This window comes from Silurus aristotelis, assembly GCF_946808225.1.
Source record: "Silurus aristotelis genome assembly, chromosome: 17".
NCBI classification, from domain to species: Eukaryota; Metazoa; Chordata; class Actinopteri; order Siluriformes; family Siluridae; genus Silurus; species Silurus aristotelis.
The window spans coordinates 13,850,981-13,870,762 of NC_139590.1; the positions used below are offsets into that span (position 1 = coordinate 13,850,981).

At 35.5% G+C, this 19,782-nt stretch overlaps 1 protein-coding gene across 1 annotated transcript; it reads left to right on the forward strand.

The window, feature by feature from the left end:
• Positions 1–1,828: 1,828 nt before the first annotated feature.
• Positions 1,829–10,051, forward strand: tspan34b (tetraspanin 34b). Its single transcript, XM_083565972.1, has 8 exons — positions 1,829–2,052; positions 5,097–5,173; positions 6,651–6,866; positions 8,641–8,715; positions 8,806–8,913; positions 9,153–9,278; positions 9,664–9,756; positions 9,917–10,051. Exons 2-8 carry the CDS (start codon positions 5,117–5,119, stop codon positions 9,974–9,976), a joined length of 735 nt encoding a protein of 244 aa, XP_083422098.1. The 5' UTR covers positions 1,829–2,052; positions 5,097–5,116; the 3' UTR covers positions 9,977–10,051.
• The last annotated feature ends 9,731 nt before the right edge of the window (positions 10,052–19,782 follow it).

Sequence of the window (19,782 nt, forward strand, 5' to 3'; positions counted from 1 at the left end):
CCCATAAAAATGTTAATGTTTTTTCATATAAAGTTTACTGCCCATTTTCAATGTTCTCGAATTAGAAAGAAGGAAGTGTTTGGAACCTCACTTACCTGCTTAATGTTCTGAAGAGACTGCTATTGTTATCCTTACAAGGAAGTGACTGGATTACAGTACATTAGTTTTTAGGGAAATCAGTTACTATTACATTTCTCATTTCTTTTCTTTTTAATAACCAAAACCATATAACATAAAGATTGTCTTTAAATTGACAATCATTATGTTCAATGCGGAATAACAGCACTATAATTCTGGTGTGTTTTTTTCTGGGAGGTTCATTATGATATGTTTTATTTTACTGAAGTTGAGTGGAAAGTATAATACTGTAAATTATGACAGTTTATTCTGGGGAAATTCTTTTCTACAGTAGCTTAAGCTCTTACAGAGAGCTTGGATATTTGTTACGCCAATTACAGCATATCCCCAGACTGTGTGTGGGTGTGCAAATTATTATAGTCTAGAATTTGCATGAATTCAAATATATATCCAACGATTGTTGAAAGGTTCGAGACTGAATGAACATAACATTATGCTGTCTTAATTTTTTATCAGGGATTTGAAATATTTTATTTTATGCTCCAAAATAGTCCATTTAGTTCACTAGGTTGTTTCCCTTTTGTTTTTTTTTGTTTTGTTTTTTTATTGCAAATATCCTGTTTCTCTTATGTTCTATTAACTTGTGAAAGACTTACAGTTTGCCACTCCCCCAGATTAAATGATTCTTTTGTTAGTGTATTTAATGTGGAATAACAAAAGATGTTCTGAATAGTTGATTTAGGCTTGTTTTGTTGACCAGTGGTTGTAGAACCTCTTTGCGGGTTTTATCAAAGTGAAACCAGACTTTTAAGTTGTGGGCTTGGCTGCCATGTTAAACCCTGGGTAAGCCATTTGTAGGAAAAAAAAATGATGAAAGTTGCAGGATTATAATGCTTTTTTCTATACATACTTTAATGTGAATCATTCTGTTTTGCCCAGGCACATTGAACAGTATGTTGTACTGTATGTACAAATCAGATACAAATAACTGCACTTGTTTTAATGACCAGTGTAAGTCCTTTGCCCTTATCCGATTCCTCACTGCTGTTAGATAGGCATTGAAACAGTATCTACAGAACATCTACAGAAGTCCTGTTGATTCATGCATTTATTCAATCACTAAATTGTAAGAAAACAGTAAAGGCTATTAACACTGTTGAGTGATTCGGTTAATGTTTATATCAAACATAAGAATGGGGAAATTCTGGTCTTAGTGACTTTGACCTCAGTGCCTGGCATGCTGGTTGGTTTGGCTGGTTCAGAAACTGCTGAACTCTTGAGGTTTTCATGCATGACAGTCTCTAGAGTGTACACAGAAAGGTGTACACACAAATATCCAGTGAGCAAAAGGATGAGAGAGGATAGACTGGTTCAACTGACACTGACTCAACACTGTGTTAAGCCGAAAAACATCTCAAATTGTGCAACATTTTGAACCACAAGATTGAAGGTCTTCAGCCGCAGAAGATTATATTTATAACAGTTCTGTCACTCAAGAACAGGAATCTGAGGCTACTGTACCAATGTGTTTCTTTTTCTTTCTGTACCGAATGAATAGTGGTCACATGATATGGTCCTGATATGATGATATCATACGGTTTGGCTTAGCGTTATTTCCCAAAATCCTTTTCCGAACCAGTAAACACGAGTCATGTGTTGTGTATACTTGCAAGACTGTTCATTGTCATGGCCACCACTGCGATGCAAACCCTCCTTTCTCAGGTGGGACTTTCTCCACAGGGAACAAAGAACCGTCATTCCCACTCTTTCATCTCTTTTCTCCTCCCTTCCTCCCTCCCTACCTTTCTGTGGCAATTGTCAACTTGCTGCAGTTGAGCCAGAGTGATACGGGCAGAGGTGTAGCATAGACTAACTGGTGCTGTGCATTTCTTTTAGCTCAGTTTTCTGTGGACTCTCAGAAACACAGCTTCCTGTAATCCTAGTCTCTTTTCAATCTCTAAATCTTCAATAAAGGTAAGAGTCTTTATCTTTTGCTCTGTATTACATGATTTTTCCTGGAGCAGGTTTATTCATCAAACACAAAATACCACCAAATAGACAGTGTATCATTGTTTTACATGTAGATACTGATTTGTATTTATTTTGATGTTGTTTCAGATTTGTTTATTCTTTAATTATATATAATAGAGGTGTCTTTGACAAACCTTTAAATTTGCATTATGTAATTGGCTTGGCGTTTTCATTTCTGGGGTCTCAAGGGTTCTCCACCAGTTCAGCCATCTCCAGGAAACGTCCGTCACCAGGTGTGACAAGAACTTCCAGCTCACTGCTCATCAGAATTAAAGAGCCAAAAAAAGTCACATAAACTTAAATGAAGACAGGAGAGCCTCATTAGCATGTCTTGTCAGTGATTGTTGTGTAATGGTTCTATTGCAATTATGCATCAAGAGCTTGATTTTTAAAAGAAGGCTGAACCTGTATGTCTGCTTCTAATGTTTGCGTATACAAAGCATGAGCATTTTTGATCTCATCAGGTTACTCACTAATTCAAATGTCTATGTAAAACTCCAGCAGCCATCATGATGTAAACAAAGCAAATCAAATGATGTTTGTTGATGAAGCAAAACTCCAGTTCCTAGTTTTTGTTTTTACTTCTTCGGTCTGGTCACATGTGACTGGGTAATTAATCAATCACTTAAGTAACTCATGAGGTGGTCAGATATGATGCGGTTACGGACTGTGGGCACTTGTAGTTTCCTTCTTTCTATGCATACAGACGTGCAAGTAATAGGAGATATTATGGAGATTGAAAGGAAATAAGTGCTTCTGCAATTAAAAGCTCCTGAGATTTCAGTGTTTGCCCTGATTAACCTAACACTAGATAAATATTGAAATAACCAAAGAAAGCCTGTGTAATTTGTTCTTTATTTTATGAAGGGTTGTACAAATAAATGTATTGTTTTGCATCTGACATTTTAGCTTTACATGCAAAATGTATTTAAATGCAAGACTTTTATGACTTAAACAGATGCTAATAATTGATATCCGAGACAGTATAATGAAGCTGATCATAACTGCTGATTACCATGAAGGTGACAATTTTGGTCTGAATTTTAGGAGTGAAATCTCTTCATTATATCTTTTGTCTGTAGCTCTATAACTCAGCTGTCTCTTGGCTCTCGGGTCGCAATTTTTCATGGTTCCCATGGTCCCAAAACAAAAGCAGACATGTTAAATAGAATGTAAAAATGAATCAATTTTCAAACATATATAGTGACCTCATATAAGTATGGAAAACATACAGTATAAGACATGATATAGGCTAATAATATTACAGTAGTCGTTTTCATTATATGCACTGGCAGTTTGCATGATTGCAATGCGTCTGGAGCAGCTGGTAGAAATTTTAATTCAAGTTCCTGGTTCAGTTTACTTTAAAACCACAATTTGCATGATTTATGGAAAATCACATGCCTTGACCTCAAACAAGGCAGTGTAGCCTGATGTTTTTAGGGTTTTAGAGTACTTTGGACATGTAAAAATGGCTAGATTCAAAATATTTACTCTTAAGTGTAAGTACATGATGCAAAAAGTAACCTTATCTTGAAAATAATGCTATTTCGATTTGAAAGTATATTTAAAATACATGACTTAAAAACATGAAATATCCAAATCATGCTGTTCCCCTGATAAACACGGATATAATTGCTTTTATTAACAGATATTAATTCTACATTTGCTTGTCTGGCTTTTTTCTTTTACCCACGAGGCACAAGATGGAGTCCATCTTAGTTTGTCCAGACACCATCTGCCTGAGCTACAGGCTGATAGACTGTGTTATAGACCATTTGTTTACCAACTTTTTTGATCACACCACTTCATAAATATGTAAATGTAACAATTATTCATTAAGTTAATTACTTGTTCTGTTCTAATAGTCTGTATGTGTATCTTCTTTAAAAATAAGTTTACTCTTAGTATTAACCTTAGTATCAATTCAGAAATGCTTTTATAAACAAACCAGACGAGGCGGATTTTATTTAATCTGAAGTGGAAGTGTAATTCTTCTAAATGTTTCTGTAATTATTATGTAGTTATCTTTTATTTATTGGTCACTTTGGAGATCTTTGTAGTGGCATAACAGAGCAGCGCCATATAACAGAACGTTTGTTCTGTTCTGAAACTAACGTTGGTAACTTAAAGGAAAAAAAAACGAAAGGCCCTCTCGAGTTGCATTATCATATGTACACACATTAATGACTTAAGCATTCCTTTAGATTTAGTGTATGTGGTTATTGTATTAAGAAATGCACCATTATAAAAATTAGCAACCACATGGTACTAAATAAACATGCACTGTCATGTATGTTGTTGGGGATTTGTTTCCCTATTTTCTGATATTTGACACTGCTAACAAATGGATCATAATATGGGTAAGATAGAATTAATTCTGTTCCTCTTTCCTGTAATCTTTATCAGTCATTTACTCGTTGGGAACAACAAGGAAACATTTTTTTTATTATTATTATTACAGAAAAATTATTTCTGTAATAAATTCCACTAAAAGGGTGAACACTGATTACATCAGTCGATTGCCACAATCCCTTTTCACTGTCACCCCATGTCACTCCTGCTCTTTCCATGACATCATGTTCTACTTTCTCTTCAATGTTCACACAATAAGTACAGTCATTGCTTTCAGGGTTGACAAATCTTTTGGTGTGGCTGGAATAGTTATATTTGCATTGCTGTTGTCTGTCTGGATGTGATAAATAATTTCATTAACTAAATAGTTCACGATAATCAGTGGCCTTGCTAAAAAAAAAAAAATAAAAAAAAAAAGAATCTCATCCTATTTAATAAAACAGTAAACATGGAATAAATTGTAGCATATGTGTTACACTGACCAATTTTACACTATCAGATTAAATTCATAATAAATTTGATATAAAAAAAAAATCCTTTTTACCTCAGAACACATGGACCAATAGAATTCATTTAGTTGAGGACTGACTTGATTTGTAGCTTAATCCTGTCTTTATGTTTGTTTGTTTCAGGTATACCAGACATTGTGAAGATGGCCTGCTTTAGAATTTTGAAAACGATGATGTTTATTTTCAATGGAATCATCTTTGTAAGTATAATGGATATATAATTAAGTTTTTTTTTTTAAGTATCTTAGTGAAGGCTAATAAAAAGGGTGCTGGATTTTGTTTCCATTACAGATATTGTTGGATAAATATATCTGCTATATGCAGTTAAATGTGTAGTCTGCTTTGAAACTGTGTATCTAAATAAATATAGCCCACTTCCAATTTTTATCCATAGCCCAGTCCCTTACAAAGCACCCATGTAATATGCCTAAGCTAAAATGTCTGATTGGCACTTTCTGAACTAGCAGGCAAACAGGTATGTAGAGGTGCCCACTTGGTCTGACTTGATGTTAAAATAGCCTCATTTGTTTTTTTTTTGTTTTTTTTACATCATTACAGCCCGGCTGCCCAAAGTCATGTTTAGTCATTATATGTAGTCATGTCTACAGACAAAATGCTAACAGACAGAAGATTAACAGTTTTCATTGGACTGAAATTTATCCAAGGGCATAGGAAGCGGATAATGTTATTTCTGTTTGTCATTAACATGGAATGATTATCATTTTTGTAAGGTAATATTGAACTGAATTCACAAACAAGGATTCCTATTTTTTATGAATTGTGTAAGGGTTTTAATGGTTAGAATTGTTTCACCACACAAATTATTAACCAAAGTAACTATCTGCACTCATGTCATTCATGTTTTTAGAAATTAGTTTCTTTCTTTTAAAATTGTTTTTTTACCTTTTATTCACACATGCAATAGATCAGACCTCTATTTAAGTTAAGATATGGGTAATGTTCTCCTTTTTTTAAATTTGAAAACGCATTTATAATGTACACATAACTATGTAACTCCTCAACCAAAACAAAACTTAAATAACATGATAACAAAACGTATAACTTATAACAGAAAATAACTATAACTATACTATAACTGTACTATAACTTTCCCATGTGTTCAACAACAAACTGCAAAGAATTAAAGTACAGAAAAAAAATTTTCATCTACTGGTAAATTGTCCAAGGTTACTAACTCTAATAGAATATCTTGTTTTTTTCTAATAAAAAAAAACAACATATTGTCTTTAAGCCACTGATATGTAGTTGGTGGTCTGTTGGTGGTCTATATCTAATTGCTTTTTGTTGTACTCAGCACCCCAGTGTTGTAAAAATATATTTCACTAAATTAAAATACTAAAAGTGCCTTAATTGCACTTAATCAATTTTCTAACAAAGTTGCACATTTTGTATTAACTTCAACTACCCGTAAATTAGCCATTAAAATGTGTTCACAGTGTACATATGACATTCCTGTGTGGATTCTGTGTGGATTTGGTAAACAACATACATAAAAATTGTCTAGATGCCACACATAGTGTAGAGTGCAGACATAAAGAGCCAGCTGATATATCAGTCATGTGCATTTTAATAAAAAAACAAATCTGTTCTAGCGTTCTTTATTCTTTATTCGTGTACTCATTTCTCTCTTTGTACTTTTTTCTCCCTCCTCCACAGTTGGCCGGAGCAGGTATCTTGGCTGTAGGTATCTGGGTGAAGGTAGATAAATACTCAATCATGAGCACTCTACAAGTCCTGCCTGGGGCTCCACCTGAGCTGAAGCAGGTTCTGAATGTAGGTTACCTGCTGATTGCTGTGGGAAGCGTGCTGCTGCTGCTTGGCTTTCTGGGCTGCTGTGGCGCTGTTCGCGAGAGCCGGTGTATGCTGCTTACAGTAAGTCTGCTGCCTCAGGGTTGGATGTGTGGACTTTATTATAATTCTAAAAACATAGTGCTTCTCTCCGATCTGAAGAGAATTAAATGAAGCTAGTGAAAACTCTTAAAAACTATGAAGTACTAAACCACTTTTCTCTTTCATGAAGTAATTAGGAAACTTAAAATCTTTGAGGAACATTTTTATTAGTCTACTAGTTGTGCAGTATTATTACTAATAATACAGCACTAATACAGCACTATTAATAGTGTCCTTACCAGCTATGGTCGGGCTTTTAATCTGTGTTTGTTTATATTCAAGCATGAAACTACACAATACATTTACATTTAGTCACACAGAAAGTTAATTTTAAACATGTAATGGCAATGATCCTACCTTTCAACTCTGTAAAAGAGTGACGTAAAGTTTTGTCCCTTTTCTGCAGATGATATTACATTACGTTCTTTTCACACAGACTTTAATCCATACAAATATTTGCTTTGTTCCTAGAGCAAAATTAAACAGTGACCGAAAGTACTAGAAAGGATAATAATATTGAATTAAGAGTACAAATACAATTGAATTAAAAGTTTATAAAAGTTCAAGCAGTGGTGATACAGGTAGAACAGATACTTTGTTGAGTAAAAGTATTGCTAACAAATAAATATTTATAAATATTACCATTAAATAAAAGTAAATCATTTGTGAGGTGTTAAAATTAATTAGATTATTTCTTTTTTATTACTAGCTCATGTGTAGTATTGACACAACTAATCTAAAAACTTATACCTAACCACATTAGCAATGCTAAAGTATAAAGCCTGATGTATATAACAGTATACAATATATCAAAAGTGTATAAAGAATTGCTATCAGGGATCATTAGCTGGCTAGCTAGCTAACTTGCTAGGAAATGCTGCTGGAATTTCCCTAGTTTGCTAATTTTGTTAGCTTGATAAATCATATATGTTTCTTACTACTTAGTTTTCTTACAAAGATGTTTTTACACATTATCCTGTAAGCTGTAAGCATCCACGGTGATCTGTAGCAGCATCTAATATATTTAACACAGCAGTCAATCATTACTAGCTCATTGTTTAAGGCTCTGGGTTACTTATCGGAAGGTTGGGGGGTCAAGCCCCAGTATCACCAAGCTGCAATTTGAACCCAGATTCCTAACATCATTGGGATATGCGAAAAAGGAATTTTACTGTGCTGTAAAGTACCTGCACAAGTATAAAGCACCTTTCTTTTTTCTTTTACTTTCAGTAGTGATATATATGTTTGATGCATAGCTTAAATAATGTAAAGCACCCATGGATCTTTATAGCTAGCCTAGCTTACACAAATTAACTGTTGAATGTTATATGACCTTTGAAATGTCATTCAATTCAGCTCACAATATTTGCAGAGCATTATTGCCCAGTTACCTTTCATTTCAAACTAAAGAAACTTAATAGATTGGGTCAGGGTTGCTCAGGTGTCTTCACTGTCAAACATTGTTGCTGCTGAATTAACATTTGTCACCTAAAATGTAAAGTGGGAAATGATTTATTCTGATTGAGTCTAAAAATTGAATTATTTTAAATAATTGAATTGGCACTGCACCAAAGGGTTGTCCAGGAATGCTGAAGCTTAAACTTAAGTTAATCAACTAAATATATATTCTTTGGGGTCACAGAAGTCACATCAAATAAATGCACCAGTCAGATAGGTATTTTATCACATGTGAGTGTATGGTGCCCTCGTTTTGCTTTATTTACCAACCATGTTTGCCTGCTCATTCTCCCCTCAGTTCTTTGTCATTATCCTGATAGTCTTCATTGCTGAGGTTGCTGGAGCAATTGTGATTTTGGTTTTCAAGGGACTCGTAAGTAACACAAAGAACATTTACTGATGCAATTAGCTGCTTTAAACCAACCGTTGCTGAATGATATCTGTTGCACATTCTGTCTCTTAGATACAAAATCTGGTAAATCAAGTGGGATCCACTATAGTGGACAGCATTCGAAAAGACTACGGTGCTAATCCAGATGTCACAGGGCTCTGGAACGCTACTATGGATTTGGTTGGTAAATTTAGTCATAAATTATAGACGATCTTGATGCCATTTTTGTTTGTATAAGAAGTTAAAACTTAAAGACATATTTTTGGTAAAGAAAACCTTGCCTGCTGTATTTACAATCTAAGAGTAGTTACGTTGTATTTTTGTGAGTAATCTCTGTTAGTCCTGCTTATAATAAGAGAATTGAAATGCTAATATCTATGTCTTGTGCTTAACACACCCCTCTCTCTTTGTTTTCTTAGCTAAATTGCTGTGGATTCAATAACTACACAGATTTCACAGGTTCTCCTTACGTCCAAAACAACAATCTGTATCCAAGCCAGTGCTGTCTGGTTCAACCCTGTAGACAGTATAATGCTACAGTTGCGGTAAATCCTATAGATCTCTGTTTATTTCAGTGAGCAGGGACAGTCTACAAGTCTACAAAATGACCAAATAAAACATGGACTAGTTAGCTAGTGGAAGAGTGTGTTATGATTTGTTTTAAGCATTGTCATATATATATATATATATATATATATATATATATATATATATATATATATATATATATATATATATATATATATATATATATAAATACACATTTTTACAACTCAATAATGACAAAAAAAATGCATTTCACAAATTTTGTTACGACTTCTTTCTAGAATGTGAAAATATAATTCAGTATAATTCTAGAATGTGATAACTATCTCAGCCTTGTTTTTTGTCTGTTTTCTGTTTATATGATTTTGGTTTTTTCTTTTACAGAATGTTATTGGATGTTACCCTGTACTGATAAAATTTGTTGACTCAAATACAGTCATCATCATAGCTGTTGCCTTGGGCATCGCAGCACTTGAGGTAATTTGGCCACTCCCCTGTCTTTGCCTAGTACTCAATAATGCAAGAATTCTTGCTTCAAAATTGGTGTAAAGATAGGGTTATGGGTTATAGATCATATTATTGTAAGATTTTTGTAATTTCTCAAAAATAATTAATTTGTCTTTTTTTTTTCTTTAAGCTCTTCGCCATGGCTGTCTCCATGACCTTGTATTGCCAAATAAAATCTGCAGAAGCTTGAAACCTGACACAATAGAAAATCTGTGCTTTACCTTTACAAAATATTGACTGAAAAGCATTTTAAAATAAATAAAAATTTAACTGTGTATATTTTTAATACTTGAACATTTGACATGTGCGCAATAATATAATAATGTCCTCTCTCCCATAAGTGATTCATTGTGAGTAATGTTTCATTTTATTGTTTAGTTGAGATAATTTAATGACTATTCGCAAAACATTAACTTCTAAATAGTCTTTTAATTAAAACATTTTTGCAGTTGACGTATCAAGAATATTATTGCAATAAATATTATAGAAACTATATATTTGTGATTTATCTTCCTTAGAAATGCACCTTTACAAAACTGATCTTTGTAAATAAATAGAAAATAAAAGAAACAAACAATGAACCTTTAAATTAAGTGAATATGTATAGTATGTTTTATGTCAATATGAAATTTTGAAAGAAATATTGAAAAGGATTTTCTTTTTCATATGTATATATGCATTTTTTTCATTCTCTGAATTCTGAAGTCTACTAATAAGTGCAGAAATTCATATCTTATTAAATAATTCAGTGAATGGTGCATAATTGTTATAATTCTTTTAATAAGAACCTTTAAAGTTGCAGTTTATTTACTGTTGTTTATCTTGAAGTATATTATTCAGTACTGTGGATTTTCACCTACTGTAAAAAACTACACAGGAAATGACCAGTTTGGACTTATATACATAATAATAATACTGTTGCATTATTTGATTTATTTTTTCACACAACTATGAAATCATTAAACCACTTTTATCATTTAATAAACCTGTTTTTATTTTGTTTGTTATTTCTCATTTATATGTCGTTTTTAAAAAGTTTGAAGCACACTATTGTGTAGAATGTCTTTGTATTCTGTAGCATTAAGAATTGTCTTTAGTGAAACTAAATAACCCAAACTTTATAGCAGTGCCCCTGAGCACAAAGTGAGCTTCATGGATAAATCAGAAGAGTACATACATACATACATACATACATACATACATACATATGTACATACATACATACATACATACGTACATACATACATACATACATACATACATACATACATACATACATACATACGTACATACATACATACATACATACATACATACATACGTACATACATACATAAATACATACAATTAATAATAAAAAAAATAACCTGGAGAGGACCAGACATGTATTCAAATATGGAATTTGAAAATCTTGATTGGAACGGCTTCCCAGAAGATACACCAAAAGGGGGACTAAATCTGCAACTGAACTGGATATTCAGGAAGCACATATGGGCGTGATAGGTCAGTTGGCAACATTTTGGCCTGTCTTGCACAAAATAAAATTTAGTCAAATAAATGTTCATTAGATCAGGATTAGTTCATTCAAGTGACACCAAACATGGAGGAGTCAGCTATATTAACATTATTGACAGTGTCAAGTTTCACAATAGCACCACAGCACATTGTTCGCCATTCATTGGTAGAACAAGCAGCACACTGAACACTCTTCCACTTATGATGATCTTAATACAGGGTTGTTCAAAAAGAATGAACCGATATCATGACGCATTGCTTCAGTTCTCAAGAATCGTCATGGAATGAGTCAGTGACCATTTGAAAGAGGAGTAATCTAAGTTGATTGTGAGTATAATACTTATGACTTGGTTGGAACTTTTTTATTACTTTTCCTTAATAAAATATTGCATAATGAAATCGTAAACATTTTTTTAATAACCCTGTATTGTGATGCATTTAGAAAAATTAGCTGAATTAATTGACATATTATTAGATATTTTTGAATGCTGCTCTGCTGCACTCCAGTTTGTACTGCTATGTATGTTGTTGAATGCAAAAAAATAAAAAATTGTCAATGTCAAAATGTTTGTGATGGCCAATTAAATAATATCAGAAAAATTGGATACAAGGACACAAGATGCAGAGCATGGACAGAAAAGGTCTGTGAGTTTTTGTTTTATAGCAATTTTAAGCACTACAATTTTTGGTATGCAAGTCAACTAAAATATGAGCAAATCAACTTGAAATTAAAAATAAACTGCAATGTAGCTCAGCTGGATCATGGCAGGTAACGTCAACTCCATCTCTCTAACATCTTCTAGGCATCCTGCAGCCTACTGAGGAGGAAAAGTAGAACATGCATACATGAGTAGACCCTCATTCTTTACATGCTCACACATTTGATTCACAGCTGGGACTCAACACGCCTCCTACTTCCTAAAAACCATATATATATATTTTTTTTATTTGCAATTTGTATTTGCAGGATGTCGCTTTGTGGTGCCATCACATGATAGCAATGCCACTTACTTGATAAGCTTTATATATATATATATATATATATATATATATATATATATATATATATATATGATATATATATATATATATATATATATATATATATATATATATATATATATATATATATATATATATATATATATATATATATATATATATATAAAGCTTATCAAGTAAGTGGCATTGCTATCATGTGATGGCACCACAAAGCGACATCCTGCAAATACAAATTGAAAACTGCCAGTTAATGTTTACATCAACCATTACAAGGAGGGTCATGTGATCTCAGTGACTTAGATAATGGCAGAGTTATTGGCACTGGACAGGCTGGTTTATGTATTTCAGAAACTGCTGACTCCAGGGGTTTTTACACACAGCACTCTAAAGTTTACAAAGAATGGTGTAAAAAATTATTGATTAACAACAGTAGCGTGGGTAGAATGCTTTGTTGGAAAGATAGTTTAGAAAAGAATAGCCTGACTGATTGAAGCTAACAGATAATATAAAAATAAAAATAAAATACCCACTCTTTTTACTACTGTGAGCAGAAAAAAAGTTCTGTTTGGTGTCCTGGTGATTTACGTAATTTAAAATACTATAATTACTATAAAACTTTTACAAGAATATTTTGTCTTTATGCTCTATGTTGATGAGGTTTCACTAATAATAAACATACATTTGCATAAAGAATCCATATTTGTCTATGCCCATGTTTATTAGAGTATTAAAAAACGTAAAAAGTATTAATTTAAAGTACATTTAGAACAGATAAAGATGTGCGATTAAGTTGCGATTAATTGTGAGTTTACTCATGCGATTATTAAATTTTTATATTTGAATTGATTGACAGCCTTAGTAGATATGTATGTTTCAGGAATTGACTTTTATGCTTACCTACAACTTGATAAGAGACTGGATATGGGTGTGGATGTGTTGCATAGTGACCAAAAAATATTTCGTGTGCTTTCTTTCTTCAACAAGAAGCAGCTGCCTTTCAAATTATGGTTAGTTTCATCAAATCTTATTTTAGGTCATCTTGTTTGTAAAAAAAAAACATAAAGAACCATTAGCCTTCCAATAAAATACTACTTGTGTACCAGTGCTGCCCCCTCCTGGCAGAATTACAGCATACAGTAGAGCTACAGGACATAATGTTATTTAAAGGGAGGAAAATTTTGCCAGTAGAAAGTATAAATAACTGTCCTCTGAATATAAAACTGTCTTTAATTAGGTAAAATGTAATATTCCCGCAGTTTCAGAAATACACAAACCAGTCCAGCTGGCACCAATAACCATGCCACATTTTTTTCCAGGCTTCTTCCGCTACCTTCATCACTAAATTTGGCATGCAACATCAAGAGACCAGTATTTTGTGATATGAATTGGAAGTGACAGAATAGCCTTGTTCTATAGGACGAATAATTCCCATTTTTCTGAAAGGTGGCGCTAAACCCATCAAGACCTTTTCCTCTTTCCCATTAGCCTGTGTACTATAGCCATGTCAGTCCAAATGTCCCATTTTTATGTATTAATAGTTTCAATCTTTTCTTATATACACCGATTAGGCATAACATTATGACATTATAACATTATGACCGGTGAGTAAATAACAGTGATTATCTCTTCATCATGGCACCTGTTAGTGGGTGTGATATATTAGGCAGTAAGTGAACATTTTGTCCTCAAAGTTGGTGTTAAAACCAGGTAAAATAGGCAAGCGTAAGGATTTGAGCGAGTTTGACAAGGGCCAAATTTGATGTCTAGACAACTGGGTCAGAGCTCTTGGTGGGTGTTCCCGGACTGCGGTAGTCAGTATCTATTAAAAGTGGAACAGTGGTGAATTGGTGACAGAGTCAGGGGCGGCCAAGTTTTACTGATGCACGAGAACTGTTTTGGCAGCAAAAGGGGGACCAACACAATATTAGGCAGGTGGTCATAATATATATAGCATATTCTCCTCCTCCTTCTCCTGCCACAGCCAAATTACACAAGCTGGGATTTTTCCAGATCTGGTCAGTGGGTTAAGGCTGGTGATTTGCAGCACCCTGTCCCAGCCACCCATATGTACCACTAGGCACAGGACTTCACCCCCATGCCAGTCATTCTGCCTGGCCAGGTCATAAGACTGTTTCCATTCTAGAAATAGGACTGTTTGCATTTGGAAATTATGTTTAAATGCTATTATTCATTTGAACTATAATAAATTCAGTGGAAAGCCTAGAAATTTAAGTATTAAATTCTTAATAAAAGTGCTTTCACATGTAACACTCCTCAAAACTAAATATACAGATGTTTTAATAGTGTCAAATGTTTTGTAAAATTATATTTTACAATTTTGGTCACCATTAGGTAAACCATTTCTGAAATGAACTTCCCTCAAGCATTATAGTTCAAATGTATTATATGTCTGATATTTTAGATGCATTTGAATCCACCTCCTCTAGCAATTCTTGACAAAAATGTTGACCTAACAATAGATACAGCAGAATCCAAGAAGAACTCCTGGAGAAGAACTGCCAGATGTGGGAGCAACAGGGGAAGGAAAACTGGGCCACACTGAATTGGCTCAAAGCTATGGGCTCCTCAGGAAATTTTTTGAGAAGGGGGCTCTTAACCAAGATAGAACCATCTGCCACCCACCCTGCCCCACTGAGGGCATCATGCCGCCTCGTTGCATGGCTGAGTATGTCCCTCTACCTCATACCCCATCGAGAATACCATTAGAGATTCACTCCCTCTTCCGGCACCATCACAGACATCACCAAGCCACACAGCTATGCTTTGAAAGTTCATAGCGAATGTTGTTTTCCCTCTGGCTCTGCCTTGGATTTCACAGTGGCCATCGCTCAAGCCACTGCTCTGTGTTGGATTTTAAAATATGCCATAGCCATGGAAGATGCCTGGTCTCTTTTGCTGGCTATGCTCTCTATGATCTCTGTCAACCCAAGTGTCTTTGTCAACTAAAAAATATCTTGCCTGGATGTCCAGGACCGCCTTTGAAAATATTCGGTTCTGTCATGGTAGCACCAAAGGGCAGATAAATACATTACCCATTAGCCTCAGATTGTCATGCCTTAATACTCACTTTCACATGTAGTGCCACCTTTTAACTTTCAGTTATTGATGTATCCCAGTGTCCCAGTGTCAAGCGTTTGTTATTGTCTATTATAGTTTTACGGTAATTGAGAAAAAATGCTTGGACCCCTTAACTGCTGCTTACTACAGCTACATTTTACAAGCTCTCTTGTGAGTTTCCAAGTTTTCCTAAACCTAAGAGACAGCAGCTCGGAAAATGTTGTCAGGTGGACTCCAGTCTAGTCGCTAAAGTGATCTAGTTGACAGCATAAATGCAGGAACAACAGCATCAAGTTTTTATGAGTCTGAAGCAGAGGCAAAATGAGATCCTTGCAAAAGCCATGAATGAACAAACTACTAGGCTCTTTTCAGCCCCTACAAATCCTCTTTAAGGCTCCTACTTTCTGGCAGGGATGAGACCCCAGGAAGATGCTGAGACATACCTGGAGATGTTGGAGGTACCGTCTCAGCGTATGGTTGGCCAAAGGTAGAGTCTGCGCTGCACATCGATGCCCTCCTGGTAGGAGAAGTCCAGATGGCAGTCTGTAGGCTGGCACTGGAGTGCCAACTGGATTACATTGTCTTACAAAGAGCCATGCTTGAGCACGTTGGACTGTCTCCATAGGAACATCAGCAGTGGTTCCGTTCCATGGTGCTCATTGAGGGGCATCATCTGCTCAAGTATGCCAGGGAGACTCCTGTATGCAGCTGGACCCTGTCCACCTGGAGAAGGTTATCAGGTGAGTGGCAGCGGAACAGAACATCACCCAGCTACTGGCAGGATCATTGGTCCAGTGGCATCAACCTGACTCACTAACTGATGTCGTCCTAATAGCTCTGGCCATATGTCTGTGTGCAGAAGACAGTAAGACAGTGCACCTTACAAGCAGTTATCAGAACTTTACCCACCCTGGCAATGCATGAGAGCAGTCCCTCCATTTTCTGAGCTTTTACTTGGGTCTTGCACAGGTGCATCCCAAAACTAATAAGGCTACAATAATTTCAGCCTGCCTGAGACCTAAGTTCAAAAAGGGGGTGAGACATGCTTCTCTCCTAACTTACCTCTTCCACTTGTATTGCAGACTGACATATCAAAGAGGAGGCTATGGGCCCTTCTAATTTAGGTGACAGTAAAAGAGGACCAGCTAGTGTACATCAGGAGAGAACTCAAAGTAGAGTACCATGGAGAAGGAATGTTTGCACCAATGTGCAGTGCTCACTCTCCAATGCTACTTGCTGGGATGCCCACTCACTCTATGTTCAGACCCCAGTCAGTGGCTATTGTGATAATATGAGGAATTCCAGCATGTGACTTACTTGTTGGCATGAATTATTACAGCTAATTGAGTTACAGGCTGTAGTTTCAACTTCAGGGTGGGTAAGTTGCAGTCATAGTCCTGATGTCCTGATTTAAAAGATTTTCCAGAGAAGTTGCACATGCCCCAAAAGAAAGATTTACTAGGCATTTTTACTTGAGTCTCTGATTTCCTGATTTGCATCTATTTTTATTTACTGCAGATTTATAAGCATACAACAATCAGCCATACCAATAAAACCACCTGCCTAAAATTTTGCAGGTTTCTCTTGAGGTGACAAACAGCTAAAGTCCTATAATCTATATGGTGGGGCCATAATGCATTAAAAAAAAATTTTCTTTCAGCGTCTCCCATCAGAGGTCGCCACAGCGGATCATCTGCATGTTTGATTTGGCACACGATTTTACGGATGCCCTGGATGCCCTTCCTAACGCAACCTTCCCCATTTATCCGGGCTTGGGACCGGCACTAACAGTGCTTGGGGTTGGTTCCCTGACTGGGGATTGAACCCAGGCCGCAGCAGTGAGAGCGCCACATCCTAACCACTAGACCACCAGGGGACCTGAGGCCATAATGCATTAATGTAGTGGACTGCTACAATGTTTATGTAGCTGGTTGACAGTACCCAGCGACTTCTTGCCTAGCTGTTTTTTTTTTTTTATTACACTACACAACGCTGTCTGAGATCCTTCAGCATTGCTCGACTGGTCTCACCTTCTCTTAGGGTAAGAGGTAAGTATACATCAAGGCTCTTCTCTGTTCTGGCACTGAGGTGGTGGAATGAGCTTTCCCTAGATGTCCAAACAGCTGAGTCACTAACTATCTTCAAATGACGGGTGAAGACAAACTCTTCCTGAAACACTTAAACTAGCATGTTTCCTGGTTTATTGTTTCTAAACAGAGTTTTAACAGAGACTCAAAGCATTTTGTACAGGCCCCAAAGATGTGGTAGAACAGGAGATTGAGTCAAGAAACATTCCCCTCATTATTACAGGTTATACGGTTACACAATCACATAACACCCCTTAAAACCAGCTCCTCAGTAGCTTTCATGCCACACAGTATTAAGCTGTTGTTTTAGCTGCATTTCTGTGTAAAATGACACCTCAGGCATGGCTTCTGTTACAGTTTTCAATGACATACCTTGTTAATTCAGTTAGATTTTAGTAAATTTTTATTAAATCTATTTATGATTATGACCAAAGTATATATTTATCTTCAGGATGTGGTGTATTAGACTTTGTTCACAACCTCAATTCGAAATAAGTTGTAGGTTGTAAGAATGCTGTGTAAAATGTGAATAAAAAATAAAGTCATTTGTAGATTTCATGAACTCATATTTTATTAACAGTAAAACATGGAACACATTAAATGTTTAAACAGAGGAAAAAAATAAGATAATTTAGAATGTAATGGCTGCAACACATCTAAAAATGTTGACACATGGCTATGTTTACCTTTGTGTAGCATTCTCTTTTCTTTAACAACAGGCCGTATAATCTGGAAGAGGAATATTTTTCCAGACATGCCTGATACAGGTTTCTAGCTTCTCAACAGTCCTGGGTCTTCTTTATCCTGTATTTCGTTTCATGATGCCACAAATGTTTTTAAATGGTGAAAAGTCTGAAGGCAGGCCAGTTCAGCACCCGGACTCTTCTACTATGAATCCATGCTGTTGAAATGGATGTAGTATGCAGTTTAGGCATTGTCTTGCTGAAATGTGCAAGTCTTTACCTGAAAAAGACCCAAACATTTTGCTATTTAACACTATGTATATCTTTTAGAACTAATGGTACCTTTCCAGATATGCAAGATGCCTATTCCATTTAAAATTTCGATTTGTCTGATCACAGAACAGTTTTCCACTTTGGTCAGATGGCCATTGGTCATTACATTTTCCACTTTGAGACATTTTAAATAAGTTTTGGCAAACATATGGCTTTTTCTTTGCATGATAGGGTTTAAACCTGCATTTGTGGATGACAGGGAAATCTCTGTTCACAGATAATGATTTCTAGAGACCCATGCAATGATTTTCATCACAGAATCACAAAATGCAGTTTTTAAAGGTTTTTATTATTGAGAGAAAACAAAATCCAAAATTACATTGCCCTGTGTGAAAAAGTGTTTGCCCCCTAAACCTAATAACTGTTTGGGCCTCCTTTTTCAGCAACAACTGCAATCAACTGTTTGGGATCACTTGCAATGAGTCTGTTACAGCACTGGGGAGGAATTTTGGTCCACTCATCTATGCAGAATTGTTGTAATTCAGTCACTTTGGAGGGTTTTCGAGCTTGAACCGTGTTTTTAAGGTCATGCCACAGCATCTCAATAGGATTCAGATAGGACTTTGACTAGGCCACTCCAAAGTCTTAATTTTTTTTTTTCCGCCATTCAGATGTGGACGACTTGGTGTGTTTTGGATCATTGTCCTGCTGCAGAACCCAAGTCGCTTCAGCTTGAGGTCACGAACAGATGGCCGGATATTCTCCTTAAGAATTTTTTGGTAAACAGCAGAATTCATGGTTCCATTTATCACATCAAGTCTTCCAGGTCCTGAAGCAGCAAAACAGCCCCAGACCATCACACTACCACCACCATATTTTACTGTAGGTATGATGATTTTTTTCTGAAATGCGGTGTTACTTTTACACCAGACGTAATTGGATACACACCTTTCAAAAAGTTCAACTTTTGTCTCGTCAGTCCACAGAGTATTTTCCCAAAAGTCTTGGGATCATTAAGATGTTTTCTGGCAAAACTGAGACGAGCCTTTATGTTCTTTTTGCTCAGCAACGGTTTTCGTCTTGGAACTCTGTCATGCAGACCATTTTTGCTCAGTCTCTTTTTTATGGTGGAGTCATGAACACTGACCTAACTCAGGCAAGTGAGGCCTGCAGTTCTTTGGATGTTGTTGTGGGGTCTTTTATGACTTCCTGGATGAGTTGTTGCTGTGCTCTTGTGATACTTTTGGTCGGATGGCCATTCATGGGAAGGTTTTCCACTGTTCTATGTTTTTGCAATTTGTAAATAATGGCTCATACTGTGGCTCGTTGGAGTCCCAACGCATTAGAAACAGCTTTCT